This window comes from Martes martes, assembly GCF_963455335.1.
Source record: "Martes martes genome assembly, chromosome: 1".
Lineage (NCBI taxonomy): Eukaryota > Metazoa > Chordata > Mammalia > Carnivora > Mustelidae > Martes > Martes martes.
This window is the reverse complement of record NC_137888.1, coordinates 210,839,548-210,859,936: the sequence shown is the minus strand read 5'-3', so window position 1 is coordinate 210,859,936 and position 20,389 is coordinate 210,839,548. Positions and strand designations below refer to the sequence as shown.

The 20,389-nt window shown below is 40.3% G+C and overlaps 1 protein-coding gene and 1 pseudogene across 2 annotated transcripts; one reads left to right on the top strand and one right to left on the bottom strand.

Moving 5' to 3' along the window:
• Positions 1 to 12,269: 12,269 nt before the first annotated feature.
• Positions 12,270 to 13,205, bottom strand: LOC308349594 (olfactory receptor 7G2-like; the record flags this gene model as incomplete). The annotated part of the gene is made up of 1 exon (XM_080814371.1): positions 12,270 to 13,205. The coding sequence occupies one exon, from the start codon at positions 13,203 to 13,205 to the stop codon at positions 12,270 to 12,272; it is 936 nt and encodes a 311-aa protein (XP_080670497.1).
• Positions 13,206 to 18,575: 5,370 nt separating this feature from the next.
• On the top strand, positions 18,576 to 19,493 carry LOC308349630 (olfactory receptor 7G2-like; annotated as a pseudogene). Its single transcript has one exon. The product of its transcript is annotated as an olfactory receptor 7G2-like (transcript).
• Positions 19,494 to 20,389: the final 896 nt, after the last annotated feature.

Below are 20,389 nucleotides of genomic sequence, written 5' to 3'. Positions count from 1 at the left end.
AGATCAAAGTTTTATGTTTGTATGGATGACTCAGAAGAAGTAAATGCAGAATATGAATAGCTCAGAGAAAGGATAGAAAAATGACTGTTGTCATATTTAGGGACTTGCTTCTCCCTCATCCCATAACAGACCATGTCAGTTGAAACCCAAATCAGGCTACAGTGAAGGAAGGGAGCTCACCTTTCACACCCCAACTTAGTAATTATGGAGACCAGTCACTGGTAAGGTGTATTCCTTTGAGGCAATATTAGTATCCATCCACTATACTCAGTTTCATTATCTATACAATTGGTATAATGATATCATCTCATTTTGAAATAATTGTCAGTTATTTGTGTTTCATCAGTGAGGAAGCCTTTAGTTCTAAGAAGAGAAATATACCTATCCCTAATATGATTGAACAGGAAACAGTTGTCATTATTAGAACTTCGAGACAGGGAATGTGAAACAGGGGAGTGGGCTTCACTCTGTTCTCCATTTGGTGGCTTTGTCTTGGGACTCGTTCTCCTCCAGTTACAAGGTGGTGGCAGCAAATATAGATGTCATGCTGGAACATGATGCCAGGGACAAGAAACTGTCCTTCCCAGTGTCAGATGAGAATAGGCCTCTTGATGGAGTCAATCAAAGCACATCTGAAGGAGGTGAAATGGGGGCCCCTGATATGATATGTCCACATCCTAATCCCCCTAATTTGTGATTAGTACCTCATATAATAAAAAGATGAATAGTATTAGAACTTACTTGGAAAAGGGGTCTTTCCAAAGGATGCACTTACACTGGGTTATCTGGGTGACCCCTAAATAGAAATCATATGTTTCCTTATAAAACAGGTAAAAGTGAAGGAGACACAGAGAAAAGAAGGAGGCAATGTGGCCATGGAGACAGATATTAGACTGATGCCACCAGTATTTGATTTCCGGTATCTGATCATTTTTGTCCTACAAACTGTCATTTTTATAGGACCCTAAGGTGTCTTTTTTTAAACACTCCTTTACATTGCCCAATACTACATATTAAATAAATCTGACCTAATATTGGTCTGGTTAAATGTTTAAACTTAATGAATTCTCACCAACACCATCCATATGACAGAAGAGATGGTTCCTGACCTCCCCCTCCTCCTGGGAACACACTCACCATACAGGTACACAGAGATTAATTCCCTCTGAGAGAAATCCAGAAACTGGTTGGGTGACTCCTACATATCAGAGGACTGAGAAAATACTGACCTCTAAACAGGTAGGAAAAGCTGAGGTATGCTCACACCATCGACCCCACTCCTGGGACAGCACCTTACAACCAGGAGAGAATCCCCAACTCAGAATCTCCCTGAAGAGTGAAAGTTTAAGACCACACACATCGGGCCCCAACTTGTATGGCAAACCTGAGGGACTGGCTCCCATATCTTCTAGCTCTGAAAGCAATGTGGCTTGGTGTTTCCAAGTTCCCAGATACCACAGAAAACCAAGAGGCAGTTTTTACAGGACAACATAAGTTCTTCTCATGGTTATCCCCCTGGGCTCAGCACAGAGGGAAGAGATAGAAACACAAGGCTCCCACTTTTTCCCTGGGAGGTGTTTTGACTACTTACTTTCCCAAGGGTTGGACTCTACTCAGCCTATATCTGTGATCTGATTGGGCTCCTCTGGAAGCCTGAAATGGCTTCTAGACAACTCTGATGGAGGCATCAGATATCCTGATTTCACACTACACTGCAAAATTATAGTAACCAAAACTATGTGGTACTGACATTAAAGCACACACATAGACCAATGGAACAGGATGGAGAGCCCAGAATAAACCCTCACATATACTATCAACTTGTATTTGACAAAGGAGCCAAGGATACTCAAAGGACATGGGATAATCTCTTTTAAAATGCTGTTGGAAAAACTATATATCCAAATGCATAAGAATGAAATTGAACCTGTCTTACACCACTTACAAAATTTAACTCAAAATTATTAATGACTTAAACATAAGACCTGAAAACCATGCAACTCCTAGAAAAAAACTTAGGAGGAAAGCTCCTTGACATTGATCTTGGCAATAATTAAGACACCAAAAACACAAACCACAGCTGCAAAAATTAAAAAGTGTATCTATATCAAACTAAAAAGCTTCTGCACAGCAAAGACACCATCAACAAAATGAAAAGCCTACCTACGGAACAAAATACTTATAAATCATGTATCTGATAAGAGGTTACTTGCCAAAATATTTTAAAAAATAGAGATTATGCTGAGTGAAATAAGTCAAACAGAGAAAGTCAAGTATCATATGGTTTCACTTATTGGTGGAGCATAACAAATAATATAGAGGACAAGGGTAGATGGAGAGGAGAAGGGAGTTGAGGGAAAGTGGAAGGGGAGGTGAACCGTGAGAGACTATGGACTCTGAAAAACAACCTGAGGGTTTTGAAGGGGCGGGGTGGGAGGATGGGGAAACCAGGTGGTTGGTATTAGGGAGGGCACAGATTGCATGGAGCACTGGGTGTGGTGAAAAAACAATGAATACTGTTACGCTGAAAAGAAATAAAAAATTTAATTAAAAAATATATATACAACTTAGTAGCAAAAAATAAACAATCTGATTTAAAAATCAGCAGAGGGGCGCCTGGGTGGCTCAGTGGGTTAAAGCCTCTGCCTTCAGCTCAGGTCATGATTCCAGGGTCCTGGGATCGAGCCCTACATCAGGCTCTCTGCTCAGTGGGGAGCCTGCTCCCCCCACCCTGCCTGCCTCCCTGCCTACTTGTGATCTCTGTCAAATAAATAAATAAAATCTTAAAAAAAAATCAGCAGAGGAGCTGAAGAGACATTTTCTAAAGAAGACATATAGTTCTAGCAGTTTTTTGTTGGAATCTTTTGAGATTTTCTATATACGGTATCATGTCATCTGCAAAGAGTGGAAGTGTTTCTTCTTCTTTGCTGATTTGGATCCCTTTTCTTTTTGTTGTCTGACTGTTGTAGCTTGGACTTCCAGTACTATGTTGAATAAAAGTGGTAGGAGTGGACTTCCCTGACCATAGAGAGAAAGCGCTCAGATTTTCCCCAATTAGGTTATTAGCTCGCACTTTTCACATACAGACAGCTAACAAGTTAAAGAAAAGATGCTCAATACCACTAATAATCACAAGAGGCAAATCAAAACAACAATGAGGTATCACTTCACACGTGTTAGAATGGCTTTCATCAAAAGGACAAGAGATAACAAGTGATGGCAAGAATGTGGAGAAAAAGGAAGTCTGCTTGTAGGAATATAAGTACTGCTGCTAGGAATATAAACTGGTGCAGTCATGGAAAATGGTATGATCCTTCAACCCCACTTCTGGAAATATAACTGAAGGAGATGAAATCACTATTCTGAAAAGATATGTGTACTCCCATGTTCACTGCAGCATTATTTATAAGAGCCAAGACATGGAAACAATCTAAGTATCTATCGCCAGATAAATGGATAAAGAAATGAAGTTGGTATATGTATGTACACACACATATAGACACACACACAGGAATGTTATTCACCCATTACAAGAGGGAAATCCTACCATTTGAGACATACGGATGGACCTCAAGGGCTTTATGTGCAGTGAAATAAGACAGACAGACAAAGAAGATGGTGGAGAAGTCGCAGGCTGAGAGGACATCAGGTAGCAGGATATCAGCTAGATAGCTTGTCAAACCATTCCGAACACCTACAAATCCAACAGGAGATCGAAGAGAAGAGGAGCAACAAACAATTCTAGAAACAGAAAATCGACCACTTTCTGAAACGTAGGACTGGCAGCGAAGTGAATCCAAAGTGACAGGAAGATAGACTGCAGGGGGAGGGGCCGGCTCCTGACAAGTGGCAGAGCAACAAAGCACAAAATCAGAACCTTTAAAAGTCTGCTCCACTGAGGAACATACCTCCAGAGGCTAAACAGGGGTGAAGCCCACGCAGGGACAGCATGGTCTCAGGTCCCGTGGGGTCACAGAAGGATCGGGGTGTCTGAGTGTCACAGAGCTCACAGGTATTAGAGCAGGGAAGCCGGCTACAGAGACAGAGCCAAGGAGTGAGCACTCAACTCGGGGTTACCTTATCATGATCCGTGGCACAGGTCACTTCTCTGTGCGTGGGGAGCCCACAAGATGCGGGGAGACTCCCCTGGAAGAGCTCAGGGATCTGCGGGGTTCGGAGACTCCAGGCGAGGCTGTGTGCCAGAGACAGAGATGCTTGGTCACAGGCTGGGTGAGCTCGGAGCGCTGCTGAGGCCAGGGAGATGGGAGTGATTGGGCGCTTTTCTCTGAGGGCGCACTGAGGAGTGGGCCCTAAGCTCTCGCCTCCTCTGGGCCAGGGATTGGGAGGCTGCCATTTTCATTCCCGTCCTCTGGAACTCTACAGAAAGCTTTCAGGGAACAAAAGCTCCCGAAAGCGAAAGTGAACCTGAGCAGATTACTTAGCCTGGCCCCCTAGTAAGGGCAGTGCAATTCCACCTCAGGCAAGGACACTTGAGAATCACTACAACAGGCCCCTCCCCAAGAAGATCAGCAAGAAATCCAGCCATGAACACGTTCACTTACTAAGGAGAATGGCGGAATTCCAGAGGAGGTGAAAGCAACGCATGGAATTCATGGCTTTCTCCCCATGATTCTTTAGTCCTGCAAAGTTAATTATTTTTTTTATTTTATTTTTTCTTCTGCAAATTTTTTAAACTTTTATCCTTTCCTCTTTTAACATTTTTAAACTAGTTTATCTTAACAATACCCTTCAAAAAAAATCTTTTTCAAAACGTCATTATTATAGTCACACTTTATCCTTCATTGTATCTAACTTTATTTTTTGTATACACATAGGGTTTTTTTCTTCTAAAAAAATTTGGGGTACAACTTCTTCTAATAGATCAAAATACACCCTACATCTAGCACAGGGCTTTGTTCTAGTCTCCAGCCTGAGCAAATTCTTTCCACTTTCTTTTTCTTTATTCTCCCAACCAACTTATCTTATCAACTCCTTTTTTAGAAATTGAAAAAATATTTTTTTTCATCCTTATAATCATATTCCATCCCTTCATCGTGTTTACCCTTATATATGTTTTTCACTCTTTAAAATTTTGGGAGGTAGTTTCTTCTAAGAGACCAAAATACTCCCAAAATTAAGTGGGTGGACCTGTTCTATTCACCAATCTAATATATTTTTTTTCTTTATTTTTTCCCCTTTTTAATTTTTTTAAATTTTTCTGAACTTCTTTTTACCCCCTTTTCTCCCCCCACGATTTGGGGTCTCCTCTTATTTGGTTAAAGCACAATTTACTGGGGTCTTTGCCACCCTTTTAGTATTTTATTCACTCCTTCATACATTCTTATCTGGATAAAATGACAAGGCAGAAAAACTCACCACAAAAAAAGAACAAGAGGCAGTACTGAAGGCCGGGGACCTAATCAATATGGACATTGGTAATATGTCAGATCTAGAGTTCAGAATGACAATTCTCAAGGTGCTAGCCAGGCTTGAAAAAGGTATAGAAGATTAGAGAAACCCTGTCTGGAGAAATAAAAGCCCTTTCTGGAGAAATAAAAGAACTAAAATCTGGGGCACCTGGGTGGCTCAGTGGGTTAAAGCCTCTGCCTTTGGCTCAGGTCATAATCTCAGGGTTCTTGGATTGAGCCCCACATTGGGCTCTCTGCTCAGCAGGGAGCCTGCTTCCTCCTCTCTCTGCTTGCTTCTCTGCCTACTTGTGATCTCTGTCTGTCAAACGAATAAATAAAATCTAAAAAAAAAAAAAAACAACTAAAATCTAACCAAGCTGAAATCAAAAAAGTATTAATGAGGTGTAATAAAAAATGGAGGCTCTTACTTCTAGGATAAATGAGGCATAAGAGAGAATTAATGATATAGAAGACCAAATGACAGAGAATAAAGAAGCTGAGCAAAAGAGAGACAAACAACTACTGGACCATAAGGGGAGAATTCGAGAGATAAGTGATACCATAAGATGAAACAACATCAGAATACTTGGGATTCCAGAAGAAGAAGAAAGAGAGAGGGGAGCAGAAGGCATACTGGAAAGAATTATTGTAGAAAATTTTCCTAATATGGCAAAGGGAACATGCATCAAAATCCAGGAGGCACAGAGAACCTGCCTCAAAATCAATAAGAATAGGTCCACACCCTGTCATCTCATAGTAAAATTTACAAGTCTTAGTGACAAAGAGAAAATCCTGAAAGCAGCCCGGGACAAGAAGTCTGTAACATACAATGGTAAAAACATTAGATTGGCAACAGACTTATCCACAGAGACCTGGCAGGCCAGAAAGAACTGGCATGATATATTCAGAGCACTAAACGAGAAAGACATGCAGCCAAGAACACCATATCCAGCTAGGCTGTCACTGAAAATAGAAGGAGAGATAAAAAGCTTCCAGGACAAAGAAAAACTAAAAGAATTTGCAAACACCAAACCAGCCCTAAAGGAAATATTGAAAGGGGTCATCTAAGCAAAGAGAAAGCCTAAAAGTAACAGACCAGAACGGAATGGAGACAATATACAGTTAACAGTCACCTTACAAGCAATACAATGACACTAAATTCTTGTCTCTCAATAGTTACCCTGAATGTAAATGGGCTAAATGCCCCAATCAAAAGACACAGGATATCAGAATGGATTAAAAAAACAAAAATCATCAATATGCTGTCTACAAGAAACTCATTTCAGACCCAAAGACACCTCCAGATTTAAAGTAAGGGGGTGGAAAACAATGTACCATGCTAATGGACATCAAAAGAAAGCTGGGGTGGCAATCCTTATGTCAGATCAATTAGATTTTAAGCTAAAGACTATAATAAGAGATGAGGAAGGACACTATATCACACTCAAAGGATCTGTCCAACAAGAAGACCTAACAATTTTCAATATCTATGCCCCGAACATGGGAGCAGCCAACTACATAAACCAATTAATAACAAAATCAAAGAAACACATCAACAATCATACAATAATAGTAGGGGACTTTAACACTCCCCTCACTGAAATGGACAGATCATCCAAGAAAAAGATCAACAAGGAAATAAAGGCCTTAAATGACACACTAGACCAGATGGACATCACAGATATATACAGAACATTCCATCCCAAAGCAAGAGAATACACATTCTTCTCTAGTGCACATGGAACATTCTCTAGAATAGATCACATCCGGGGTCATAAATCAGGTCTCAACTGGTATCAAAAGACTGGGATCATTCCCTGCATATTTTCAGACCACAATGCTCTGAAGCTAGAACTCAATCACAAGAGGAAATTTGGAAAGAATCTAAATACATGAAAACTAAAGAGCATCCTTCTAAAGAACGAATGGGTCAGCCAGGAAATTAAAGAAGAATTGAAAAAAGTTCATGGAAACAAATGATAATGAAAACACAACAGTTCAAAATCTGTAGGACATAGCAAAGGCAGTCCTGAGAGGAAAATATACAGTGGCACAATCCTTTCTCAAGAAACAAGAAAGGTCTCAAATGTACAACCTAACCCTACACTTAAAGGAGCAGGAGAAAGAACAACAAAGAAAGCCTAAACCCAGCATATGAAGATAAATAATGAAGATAAGAGCAGAAATCACTGAAATAGAAACAAACAAAAAAAAAAAAAAAAACAACAGAACAAATCAATGAAACTAGGAGCCGGTTCTTTGAAAGAATTAATAAGATTGATAAACCCCTGGCCAGACTTAAAAAAAAAAAGAGAGAGAGAGAAAGGACCCAAATAAATAAAATCATGAATGAAAGAGGAGAGATCACAACCAAAACTAAAGAAATACAAACAATTATGAGAACATATTATGAGCAACTCTATGTCAGCAATTTTGACAATCTGGAAGAAATGGATGCATTCCTAGAGACATAAAAACTACCAAAACTGAACCAGGAAGAAATGGAAAACCTGAACAGACCCATGACCAGTAAAGAGATTGAAACAGTCATCAAAAATCTCCCAACAAACAAGAGCCCAGGGCCACACGGCTTCCCAGGGGAATTCTACCAAACATTTAAAGAAGAATTAATACCTATTCTCCTGAAACTCTTCTAAAAAATAGAAATGGAAGGACAACTTCCAAACTCATTTTAAAGGCCAGCATCACCTTGATCCCAAAACCAGACAAGGATCCCATCAAAAAAGAGAATTACAGACCAATATCCTTGATGAACACAGATGCAAAAATTCTCACCAAAATACTAGACAATCGGATCCAACAGTACATTAAAAGGATTATTCACCATGACCAAGTGGGATTTATTCCAGGACTGCAAGTTTGGTTCAACATCCACAAATCAATCAATGTAATACAACACATTAATAAAAGAAAGAACAAGAACCATATGATAGTCTCAATAGATGCTGAAAAAGCATCTGACAAAGTACAGCATCCCTTCCTGATCAAAACTCTGCAAAGGGTAGGGATAGAGAGTACATACCTCAATATCATCAAAGCCATCTATGAAAAACCCACCGCAAGTATCATTCTCAATGGAGAAAAACTGAGAGCTTTTCCGCTAAGGTCAGGAACACGGCAGGGGATGTCCATTATCACCACTACTATTCAACATAGTACTAGAAGTCCTAGCCTCAGCAATCAGACAACAAAAAGAAATTAAAGGCATCCAAATTGGCAAAGAAGTCAAACTCTCACTCTTTGCAGATGATATGATACTATATGTGGAAAACCCAAAATACTCCACTCTGCTAGAACTCACACAGGAATTCAGTAAAGTGTCAAGATATAAAATCAATGCACAGAAATCAGTTGCATTTCTATACAACAACAAGACAGAAGAAACAGAAATTAAGGAGTCAATCCCATTTACATTTGAACCCAAAAGCTCAGCCACAGCAACTTCCGTCTAGACACATTGCCAAAGGCAAGGGAAGCAAGGGCAAAAATGAACTATTGAGACTTGCATCAAGATCAAAATCTTTTGCACAGCAAAGGAAACAATCAACAAAATCAAAAGACAACAGGGAGAATGGAAGAAGATATTTGCAAATGGCATATCAGACAAAGGGCTAGTATCCAAAGAACTTATCAAACTCAACACGCAAAGAACAAATAATCTAATCAAGAAATGGGCAGAAAACATGAACAGATATTTCTGGAAAGAAGACATCCAAATGGGGGCGCCTGGGTAGCTCAGTGGGTTAAGCCTCTGCCTTCAGCTCAGGCCATGATCTCAGGGTTCTGGGATCGAACCCCTCATCGTGCTCTCTGCTCAGCATGGAGCCTGCTTCCCCCTCTCTCTCTGCCTACTTGTGATCTCTCTGTGTCAAATAAGTAAATAAAAAAATTTTTTTAAAAAAGAAGACATCCAAATGGCCAACAGACACATGAAAAAGTGCTCAATATCACTCAGAATCAGAGAAATACAAATCAAAACCACAATGAGATACCACCTCACACTAGTCAGAATGGCTAAAATGGCTAAAATTAACAAGCCAGGAAACAACAGACATTGTTTCTTGTTCTCCCAAGGATAGGGAGAAAGGGGAACCCTCCTACACTGTCGGTGGGACTGCAAGTTGGTGCAGCCACTCTGGAAAACAGTATGGAGGTACCTCAAAAAGTTGAAAATAGAGCTATCCTATGACTCAGCAATTGCACTACCAGGTATTTACTTCAAACATAAAAATGGACTTAACTGAAGGGGCACCTGCAACCCAATGTTTATAGCAGCAATGTCCACAACAGCCAAACTATGGAAAGAGCATAGATGTCCATCAACAGATGAATGGATAAAGATGTGGTATATATATACAATGGAATATTATACAGCCATCAAAAATGAAATCTTGCTGTTTGCTATGACGTAGATGGAATTAGAGGGTTTTATGCTAAGTGAAATAAGTCAATCAGAGAAAGACAATTATCATATGATCTCAATGATATGTGGAATTTGAGAAACATGGCAGAGGATCATAGGGGAAGGTAGGGAAAAATGAAACAAGATGAAACTAGAGAGGGAGACAAATCATAAGAGACTCTACATCTCAGGAAACAAACTGAGGGTTGCTGGAGTGGAGGGTGGTGAGAGGGATTGGTGGCTGGGTCATGGACACTGGGGAGGTTATGTGCTATGGTGAGCACTTTGAACTGTGTAAGACAGATGAATCACAGACCTGTACCCCTGAAACAAATAATACACTATATGTTAATAAGAAAAATTTTTACTATTTATGGTGATGAATGTTACCTAGATTTATTGTGGTTATCATTTTGCAATATATACATATATCAAATCATTGTATTGTACACCTGAAATTAAAGTAATGTTTTATGCCAATTACACCTCAATTTAAAATATTAAAGATAGAACTACTACATGACCCTGTAATTCCACTTCTGGGTGTATATGCAGAGGAAGCAAAATCAGTATCTTGAAGTGGTATCTGCTCTCACGTGTTAATTTCAGCATTATTCACAATAACCAAGATATATAAATAACCTAAGTGTCCACTGACAGAAGAATAGATAGAGACAATTTGGTGTATATATGATGCACTATTATTCTGCCATTAAAATACAAAGAAATTCTGCCATTTTGACAACAGCTCAGAAGAAAAGCCATAAACAGATAGTTAACAGAGAGTAAAATAAATGGCCCATAAATATATGAAATGACACTCAATCTCAGAGATAATAAGGGAAATCCCAAATAATGAAATAATTTTATGTTTGCTAGATTGTCAGTATAAATGAAAATGTGCTAGTGATAATATGGATCACCAGGCATTTTGATAAGCATGTTAAATTATTCAACCATTTAGGGAAAGTCTTTAGAAATATCCAGAGGACTGACTTATTTCACTTAGCATAATACCCTCTAGTTCCATCCACATCATTGCAAATGGCAAGATTTCATCCTTTTTTATGGCTGAGTAATATTCCTGTGTGTGTGTATATGTGTGTGTACACCAAAGCTTCTTTATCCATTCATCTGTCAATGGGCACATGGGCTCTTTCCATAGTTTGTCTATTTTGATATTGCTGCTGTAAACATCAGGGTGCATGTGCCTTTTCAAATCAGTATTTTTGTATTGCTGCATCATAGGGTAGTTCTATTTTTAACTTTTGAGGAACCATATGTTTTCACTTACATGAGGAATTTAAGAAAGAAAACAGATGAAAGGGAGGCGGGTGGCAGGCTGGGGTAAAGGGGTGAAGGGCACTAAGGACGGCACTTGATTAAATGAGCACTGGGTGTTGTATACAACTGGTGAATCACTAAATTCTACAGCTGAACCTAATGATACAGTGTATGTTAACCAAATTGAATTAAAAGAAAATTTTTAAAGAAGTATCTTAAGGAGACTAGGTATATTCATATACATAATAATTCTAGCCCAAGTATAAAACATTCTTTTCACCCTGAAATGTATGATAAATTTATAAATGAAGAAAAGTACCAATCAAAATATCTTTCAGGCTCACAAGAATACCAATCTTGTAATGTCTCCATATGTAACATAATAATAGAGAGCACATCTGTATAAAGTTAAGGTGTACAACGTGATGACTCAATTTATGTATGCACCATGCACTGACTGCAACAGGAAAGCTAACTAACACATCCATTACCTCATAACCCTCTTTATGTTTTGAGCATCGTAAAGTCCGGATTTCTTTTTCTTATTACAACCAAAGACCTTCTCACTGGTAAAATTTAATTAACTCCTAACATGCCAAACCACTAAGATAATCTAATAATGCCCTATTATATGTCCTGGAACTGAGTGTACTGGTTGCTGATGTTGCCCTACACAGGTACACTTTCCAGTGACTGGAATTGGTGATTACTGAATCAAGGTGTAAAATATCAGCACCTGGCCTCCTAGTAGTTTCAACACTGGAATGCGATTCTCATGACATGACCCGAGAATCAGGTAGACTCACAACATCCTCATTTAAATTCTTTCCCTGTTCTGTCCACTCTATCCCACTTCTCTTCTAAAAACAAACCTCACAAAATCACTACTACAAGAACCCCTGATCCTGGTTCTGCTTTTAGGTACTCTGACTAAGAAACTGAGCTTAGAGATTTGAAACCACTTGCTAAACACCACATTGCTGGATAAAAGTGTAAATTAGTTTTCCACATCAAATTAAAATGCACAAGGCCACTGTGCTATCTTGTAATTTTAGAAGAAGCTGATGATGCAAGAATCAGATATTCTGACTCATTATGTATTTTTGTCACTTTGACTCATTCTAGGAACCAGTAAAATGCCAATGACACAATCACTAAAGAGAAGGTGTCCTACTTATAAGTTTCTTCAAGGCTCCCTTCATGTCCCTGTTCCTCAGGCTGTAGATGAAGGGGTTCATCATCTGAGGGACCACAGAGTACATCACTGAGGCCACTGCAGTGTTTCTGGAAGAGTCAGTGAAAGCAGAACTAATGTACACCCCCAAACCTGTCCCATAAAATAAAGACACAACTGACAGGTGAGACCCACAAGTGGAAAAAACTTTATACTTTCCACCTGCTGATGGAATTCTCAAAACAGAGGACACTATCTGAGTGTAAGAGAAAATGATTCCACACAGAGGAATACCACCAAATATGCTAGTTGCAAAATATATCAGGATGTTATTGATGAGGGTGTCAGAACATGCAAGCTGGATGACCTGAACAACTTCACAGAAGAAGAGAGGGATTTCAAGGTCTGTGCAGAAGGTCAGTTGTAATACCATCAGACTGTGCATCAGGGCATCCACAATGTTAACACACAAGGAGAGTAGAACCAGCAGGCCACAGAGGTGGGAGTTCATAATGACTGTGTACCTCAGTGGATGACAAATGGCCACATAGCGGTCATAGGCCATTACTGCAAGAAGAAAACCTTCCAAACCACCAAAAGCCAGGATAGAGTAGATCTGTGTGAGGCAGCCTGCATAAGTGATGCTCTGGTTCTGTGCTTGGATGTTCACCAGCATCTTTGGGACGGTGGTTGTGCTTAAGCAGATGTCAGTAAAGGACAGGTTGGAGAGGAAGAAGTACATGGGGGTGTGGAGGTGGGAGTCAGAGATGACAGCCAGGATGATGAGCAGGTTTCCCAGGATGGTGACCAGGTATATGGACAGAAACAGAATGAAGAGAAAGGGCTTCAGTTCTGGGTCCTCTGTCATTTCCATAAGAAGGAATTCTGAAACCCCTGTTTTGTTTCTGAGTCCCATGTTGTTGATGAATCTGTCAGAGAAGGTGGAGTGACAGCACAATCAAATGTGTGTTTTCTAGACCAGCAGAAGGAGCACCACCAGAGACAAACACTGTCTTGGGATGGGATGGAGACTAGAAGAGAGGGATAAGAAGTAGGTGCCTTCAGGATGTCTGGGTGGCTCAGCCAGTGAAGTGCCTGCCTTTGGCTCAGGGCATGATCCCAGGGTCCTGGGATCAAGTCCCACATCGGGCTCCCTGCTCAGCAGGGTGTCTGCTTCTCCGCCTGCCTTGCTGCTCCCCCCTGCTTCTGTTCTGTAGCGCTCTCTCTCTCTCTCTCTCTCTCTCTGACAAATAAAATCTTTTAAAAAAAAAAGTAGGTGCCTTCTGTATGTAATTATTCTGTTCCTTTAACAAAAGCCTGAAGCTGATACAGCAGAGTGTCATCCATGTTAATTCAACAAAGGGTTAAGCGATGGCCATTTTTTTAAAAAAAAGTTACACTATATATACTGTTCTGATTACTTGAAACATTTGGTAACTTTATAAAGAGAAACAGACTGGGGAGGCAGCTGAAGATTCTTTCTGGCTCAACAAAGACCCCAGAGGCAAGCAACTGAGATAATACATAAGTATGTCAAGAACCAGGAATGTTTTATTGATGTATAATACACATAATAAAAATACACCATCTACAAATCTAAAAAAAAAAATAACTAGGAATGGGAAGATGAAGTGAACTTTACCAAGCTTCCTGCCTCCCACGACCACCAGACTGCAAGTTAATGTCAGATAATTTTATAACAGCCACTCTGTTTTATAAAAATATATTTCTACCCAGTAGGAAAATGGTCCTGGCTATAGTGCATATGGTACAGTATGATATTAGTAAATCAGCAGTACTTGAGATTGGGGTAAAGTTCAAGGAAACATGTGAAGAAGATGACATTCAGGAGGACCCTGGTGACATGGTTCTAATCATTTGATGCATGAAGTCTTCACAGCTTCCTCTGGATGGAACTGTAATAAAATATCTATCCTCATTTCCAAACATTGCCTAACGGAAATCAGATTACCTGGTGGCCATCACAGAATGATTTGACATTTTCTCTGAATGCACCAAATGGAAGATCAATACTCAGGAAGGGCGGAAAGACTGAGTAACCCTCAGGCTCCAGGGCAAGAAGGATCATCTATGAGATGAGGCTCAGGTGTACTACTTCTTTTCTGGAGAAGAACTGTTGAAGCAAGTGGTCACAGGTAGATTGCAGTGTCTGTATCCCTAGAGGTTCAATTTCCAGAGCTCCTCATTAGCCAAGCAATTTTACTCTCACTGTGATCCAGGGCAGTGCAAATCCTTCAAGGCCAAGACTCCAGAGGGAGGAATTCAGGATGACTGCTTTTCTGATTCTGAGGCTGGGTATATACTTTTCACTATATAGTATGTATAAATAGATGGGAAAAAAACTTAAAATGTATATGGAATCACAAAAGACTCCAAGGAGTGAAAGCAATCTTGAACAAGAGAAACAAAGCGTGAGGCACTACTCTTCCTTATATCAAGCTACGTATCAAAACTATAGTAATTAGAGGTCGCTTGGTGGCTCAGTGGGTTAAAGCCTCTGCCTTCAGCTCAGGTCATGATCCCAGGGTCCTGGGATCGAGCCCCACTTCAGGCTCTCAGAGCCTGCTTCCTCCTCTCTCTCTCTGCCTGCCTCTCTGCCTACTTGTGATGTCTGTCAAATGAATAAACAAAAAAAAGTCTAAACAACACAAAACTATAGTAATCACAACATTATAATACAGGCATAAAAGGAGGTGCCTGGGTGGCTCAGTGGGTTAAAGCCTCTGCCTTCTGCTCAGGTCATGATCTCAGGGTCCTGGGATTAAGCACCACATCAGGCTCTCTGCTAAGCGGGGATCCTGCTTCCTCCCCCCTCTCTCTCTCTGCCTGCCTCTCTGCCTACTTGTGATCTCTGTCTGTCAAATAAATGAACAAAAATTTTTAAAAAATAGTGGCACAAAAGCACACACAGATCCCAATGGAATGGAATAGTGAGTCAATAAATAAATGACACATACACAGTCAACTAATCTTTGACAAGGGCTCCAAGAATATTCAATGGGGAAGGGGTAGTTTCTTCAACAAATAGTATTAATAAAACTGGACTTTGGGTTACTGTTTATGTTCTTCTCTATGAAGAATCCATCAGAATCATAGAGGAAAACATAAGCAGTAACCTCTTTGATATCAGCCACAGCAACTTCTTTCAAGATATGTCCCCAAAGGCAAAGGAAACAAAAGTGAAAATGAACTTTTGGGACTTCATCAAGATCCAAAGCTTCTGCACGGCAAAGGAAACAGTCAACAAAACAAAGAGGCAACCCACGGAATGGGAGATGATATTTGCAAATGACAGTACAGACAAAAGGTTGCTATCCAGGATCTATAAAGAACTTCTCAAACTCAACACACAAAAAAAAGATAATCATGTCAAAAAATGGGCAGAAGACATGAACAGACACTTCTCCAATGAAGACATACAAATGGCTACCAGACACATGAAAAAATGTTCATCATCACTAGACATCAGGGAGATTCAAATTAAAACCACATTGACCATAGAGTGGAGGGTCCGTATCTGGGCTCTCTACTCTGTTCCACTGGCCTATGTGTCTGTTTTTATGCCAGTACTATGCTGTCTTGGTGATCACAGCTTTGTAGTAAAGCTTGAAATCAGGTAACGTGATGCTGCCAGTTTTATTTTTGTTTTTCAACATTTCCTTAGCAATTCGGGGTCTCTTCTGATTCCATACAAATTTTAGGATTATTTGCTCTAGCTCTTTGAAAAATACTGGTGGAATTTTGATCGGAATGGCATTAAAAGTATAGATTGCTCTAAGCAATATAGACATTTTGACAGTGTTTATTCTTCCAATCCAAGAGCATGGAATGGTCTTCCATCTTTTTGTGTCTTCTTCAATTTCTTTTAGGAGTGTTCTGTAGTTCCTCAAGTACAGATCCTTAACCTCTTTGGTTAGGTTTATTCCCAGGTATCTTATCGTTCTTGGTGCTATAGTAAATGGTATCGATTCTCTAATTTGCCTTTCTGTATTTTCATTGTTAGTGTATAAGAAAGCCACTGATTTCTGGACATTGACTTTGTATCCTGCCACATTACTGAATTGCTGTATGAGTTCTAGTAGTTTGGGGGTGGTGTCTTTCAGGTTTTCCATATAAAGAATCATGTAATCTGCAAAGAGAGAGAGAGTTTGACTTCTTCCTTGCCAATTTGGATACCTTTTATTTCTCTTTGTTGTCTGATTGTTGTTTCTAGAACATCTTTTTTTTTTTTTAATGGATTTCAAAGAGTCATTATGACCATTCATGTTGATGATAATGGAAGCCTCATTGACACCTATTGAGATTATAATAGCGTATTGGAGTCCATTGAAACAGCAGATCTTTAATGTCATTATGCTTTTGATGTTACTTTCTCTCTTCGTCTCTACATTATAACATTTACAATTTTTAGTGAGCTAAAAAACTAGCCAGCAACATAAAATGCTAACACCATGAAATGCATACTTAAATATAAGAGGTGAGTTAATAGAAATTTTCCCTAACCTCTCTTTTTTTTAATTAAATTTTTTATTTCTTTTCAGCGTAACAGTATTCATTGTTTTTTCACCACACCCAGTGCTCCATGCAATCTGTGCCCTCCCTAATACCCACCACCTGGTTCCCCCAACCTCCCACCCCCCGCCCCTTCAAAACACTCAGGTTGTTTTTCAGACTCCATAGTCTCTCATGGTTCACCTCCCCTTCCAATTTCCCTCAACTCCCTTCTCCTCTCCATCTACCCTTGTCCTCCATGTTATTTGTTATGCTCCACAAATAAGTGAAACCATATGATACTTGACTCTCTGTTTGACTTATTTCACTCAGCATAATATCTTCCAGTCCCATCCATGTTGCTACAAAAGTTGGGTATTCGTTCTTTCTGATGGAGGCATAATACTCCATAGTGTATATGGACCACATCTTCCTTATCCATTCATCCGTTGAAGGGCATCTTGGTTCTTGCCACAGTTTGGCGACCGTGGCCATTGCTGCTATAAACATTGGGGTACAGATGGCCCTTCTTTTCACTCCATCTGTATCTTTGGGGTAAATACCCAGTAGTGCAATTGCAGGGTCATAGGGAAGCTCTATTTTTAATTTCCTGAGGAATCTCCACACTGTTCTCCAAAGTGGCTGCACCAGTTTGCATTCCCATCAACAGTGGAAGAGGGTTCCCCTTTCTCCACATCCTTTCCAACACACGTTGTTTCTTATCTTGCTAATTTTGGCCATTCTAACTGGTGTAAGGTGGTATCTCAATGTGGTTTTGATTTGAATCTCCCTGATGGCTAATGATGCTGAATATTTTTTCATGTGTCTGATAGCCATTTGTATGTCTTCATTGGAGAAGTGTCTGTTCATATCTTCTGCCCATTTTTTAATATGATTGTCTGTTTTGTGTGTGTTGAGTTTGAGGAGTTCTTTATAGATCCTGGATATCAACCTTTTGTCTGTACTGTCATTTGCAAATATCTTCTCCCATTCCGTGGGTTGCCTCTTTGTTTTATTGACTGTTTCCTTTGCCGTGCTGAAGCTTTTGATCTTGATGAAGTCCCAAAAGTTCATTTTCACTTTTGTTTCCATCGCCTTTGGAGACTTATCTTGAAAGAAGTTGCTGTGGCTGATATCGAAGAGGTTACTGCCTATGTTCTCCTCTAGGATTCTGATGGATTCCTGTCTCACGTTGAGGTCTATTATCCATTTCAAGTTTATCTTTGTGTACGGTTTTAAAAGAAAAAATAATATGATTCAATTCATGTCAGGATTTTCTCTCTTTTTTTATTATGTTATGTTACTCACCATACATCATTAGTTTTTGATGTAGAATTCCCAGACTCATTGTTTATGTATAACACCCAGGGCTCCATACAATCCTTGCTCTCCTTGATACCCACCACCAGGCTCACCCATCCCTCCACCCCCCTCCCCTCTAAAATCCTCAGTTAGTTTCTTGGAGTCCACAGTCTCTCATGGTTGGTCTCCCCTTCTGATTTCCCCCAATTGACTTTTCCTTTCTTTCTCCTAATGTCCTTCATGTTTTTCCTTATTTTCCACAAGTAAGTGAAACCACATGAGAGTTGACTTTCTCTGCTTGACTTAGCTCACTCGACGTAATCTCCTCCAGTCTCATCCATGTTGATGCAGAAGTTGGGTATTCATCCTTTCTGATGGCTGAGTAATATTCCATTGTATATATACAAGGGATCCTTGTACATCTGTTGCATATCCTCTCCTCTGTATTATTTCCATCAGTCTCATCAAGAACATGGAGCCAGAAAACCAAACAGGTGTAGCAGAATTCCTCCTCCTGGGTCTCTCAGAAGATCCAGAAGGGCAGCCCCTTCTATTTGGACTGTTCCTGACCGTATACCTGGTCACTGTGCTTGGAAACCTGCTCATCATCCTGGCTATCAGCTCTGACTCCCACCTCCACACGCCCATGTACTTCTTCCTCTCCCACCTGGCCTTCACTGACATCTGCTTCAGCACCACCACCATTCCCAAGATGCTGGTGAACATCCAAGGACAAAGCAAATCCATCAGTTACACAGGCTGCCTCACCCAGGTTGGTTTTGTCCTCTTTTTTGCAGGCTTGGAAAACTTCCTCCTTGCTGCAATGGCTTATGATCGCTATGTGGCCATCTGCCATCCACTGCGGTACACAGTCATCATGAATCCCCACTTCTGTGGCTTGCTGATTCTACTCTCCCTGAGCATCAGCACTGCAGATGCCCTACTCCACAGTCTGATGGTGCTATGACTCTCCTTCTGCACAGACCTGGAAATTCCCCACTTCTTCTGTAAACTTGCTCAGGTCATCAAACTCGCCTGTTCTGATACCCTCATCAATAACATCCTGGTGTATTTAGTAACTAGCATATTGGGTGGTGTTCCTCTCCTTGGGATTATTTTCTCTTACATTCAAATTGTCTCTTCCACTCGAAGAATGTCATCAGCTGGAGGGAAATACAAAGCCTTTTCTACCTGTGGTTCTCATCTCTCAGTTGTTTCTTTGTTCTATGGGACAGCTTTTGGGGTGTACATTAGTTCTCCAGTTACTCATTCTTCCAGGGATACTGCAAGTGCCTCCGTGATGTATGCCATGGTCCCTCCAATGTTGAACCCCTTTATCTACAGCCTGAGGAACAAGAACATGAAGGGAGCCTTGAAGGAACTCATCTGAGAAACATCTTCTTATTGTGTCATCTGCCTTGCTCTTGGGCTTCTAGAATGAGTCGAAGTAAAGGAATACTGGGTGAGTCAGATTGTCTGACCCTTCCCTCAGTAAGTTTTTATGTTTCAGTGGCTAAACACCATAAAGGGAGTTCAACTTAGGTTTGAAAACTGACTTTGGTTTCTTTAGCTTTGGTATTTTTAAAACTTTATATGAACACTGTTCAACTGATTTTTTGGGAACCATCGAAGAAGAATTAGAGTAAGTGATTCTTTATATGGTTGTTTTAGGGGAACTGTTCTCAGGAAAATGTTAGTGACAGAAGGAGAGGGTGGGGAAAATGCCAAACAATGGTGTGATTATAGTCAGAGGACTTGCCTCAGCCTTGATTTGATGTGCTCTTAATGACTAGACACTAGAACAAAGGTAACCATGTGAGGAGATGGGTACGTTAATTAGCTTGCTCACAGTAATAATTCCATTATGTATGTGTATCAACTCATCATTATGTACACTTTAAATATATAATTAAAAAAAGAGAGGTTCCTGGGTGACTCAGTCAGTTAAGAGTCCAACTCTTGATTCGGTTCAGGTCATGATCTCAGGGTCATATGATCCAGCCCCACGATGGGCTTTGTGCTCAGCGGGGAATAGTTTGGGGATTCCCTCCCTCTCCCTCTCCCTCTCCTCACATTCACACACTCTCTCTCAAATAAATAAAAATAAACCTTAAAATAATAAAAAGCAGGGCACCTGGATGGCTCAATCATTAAACATCTGCCTTCACCTCAGGTCACAATTGCAGGGTCCTGGGATTGAGTCCCATATTGGGCTCCCGGCTCAGTGGGGTGTGTGCTCCTCCCTCACCCTCTGCCCCTCCCCTGGCTTGTGCTCTGCTCTCTCTT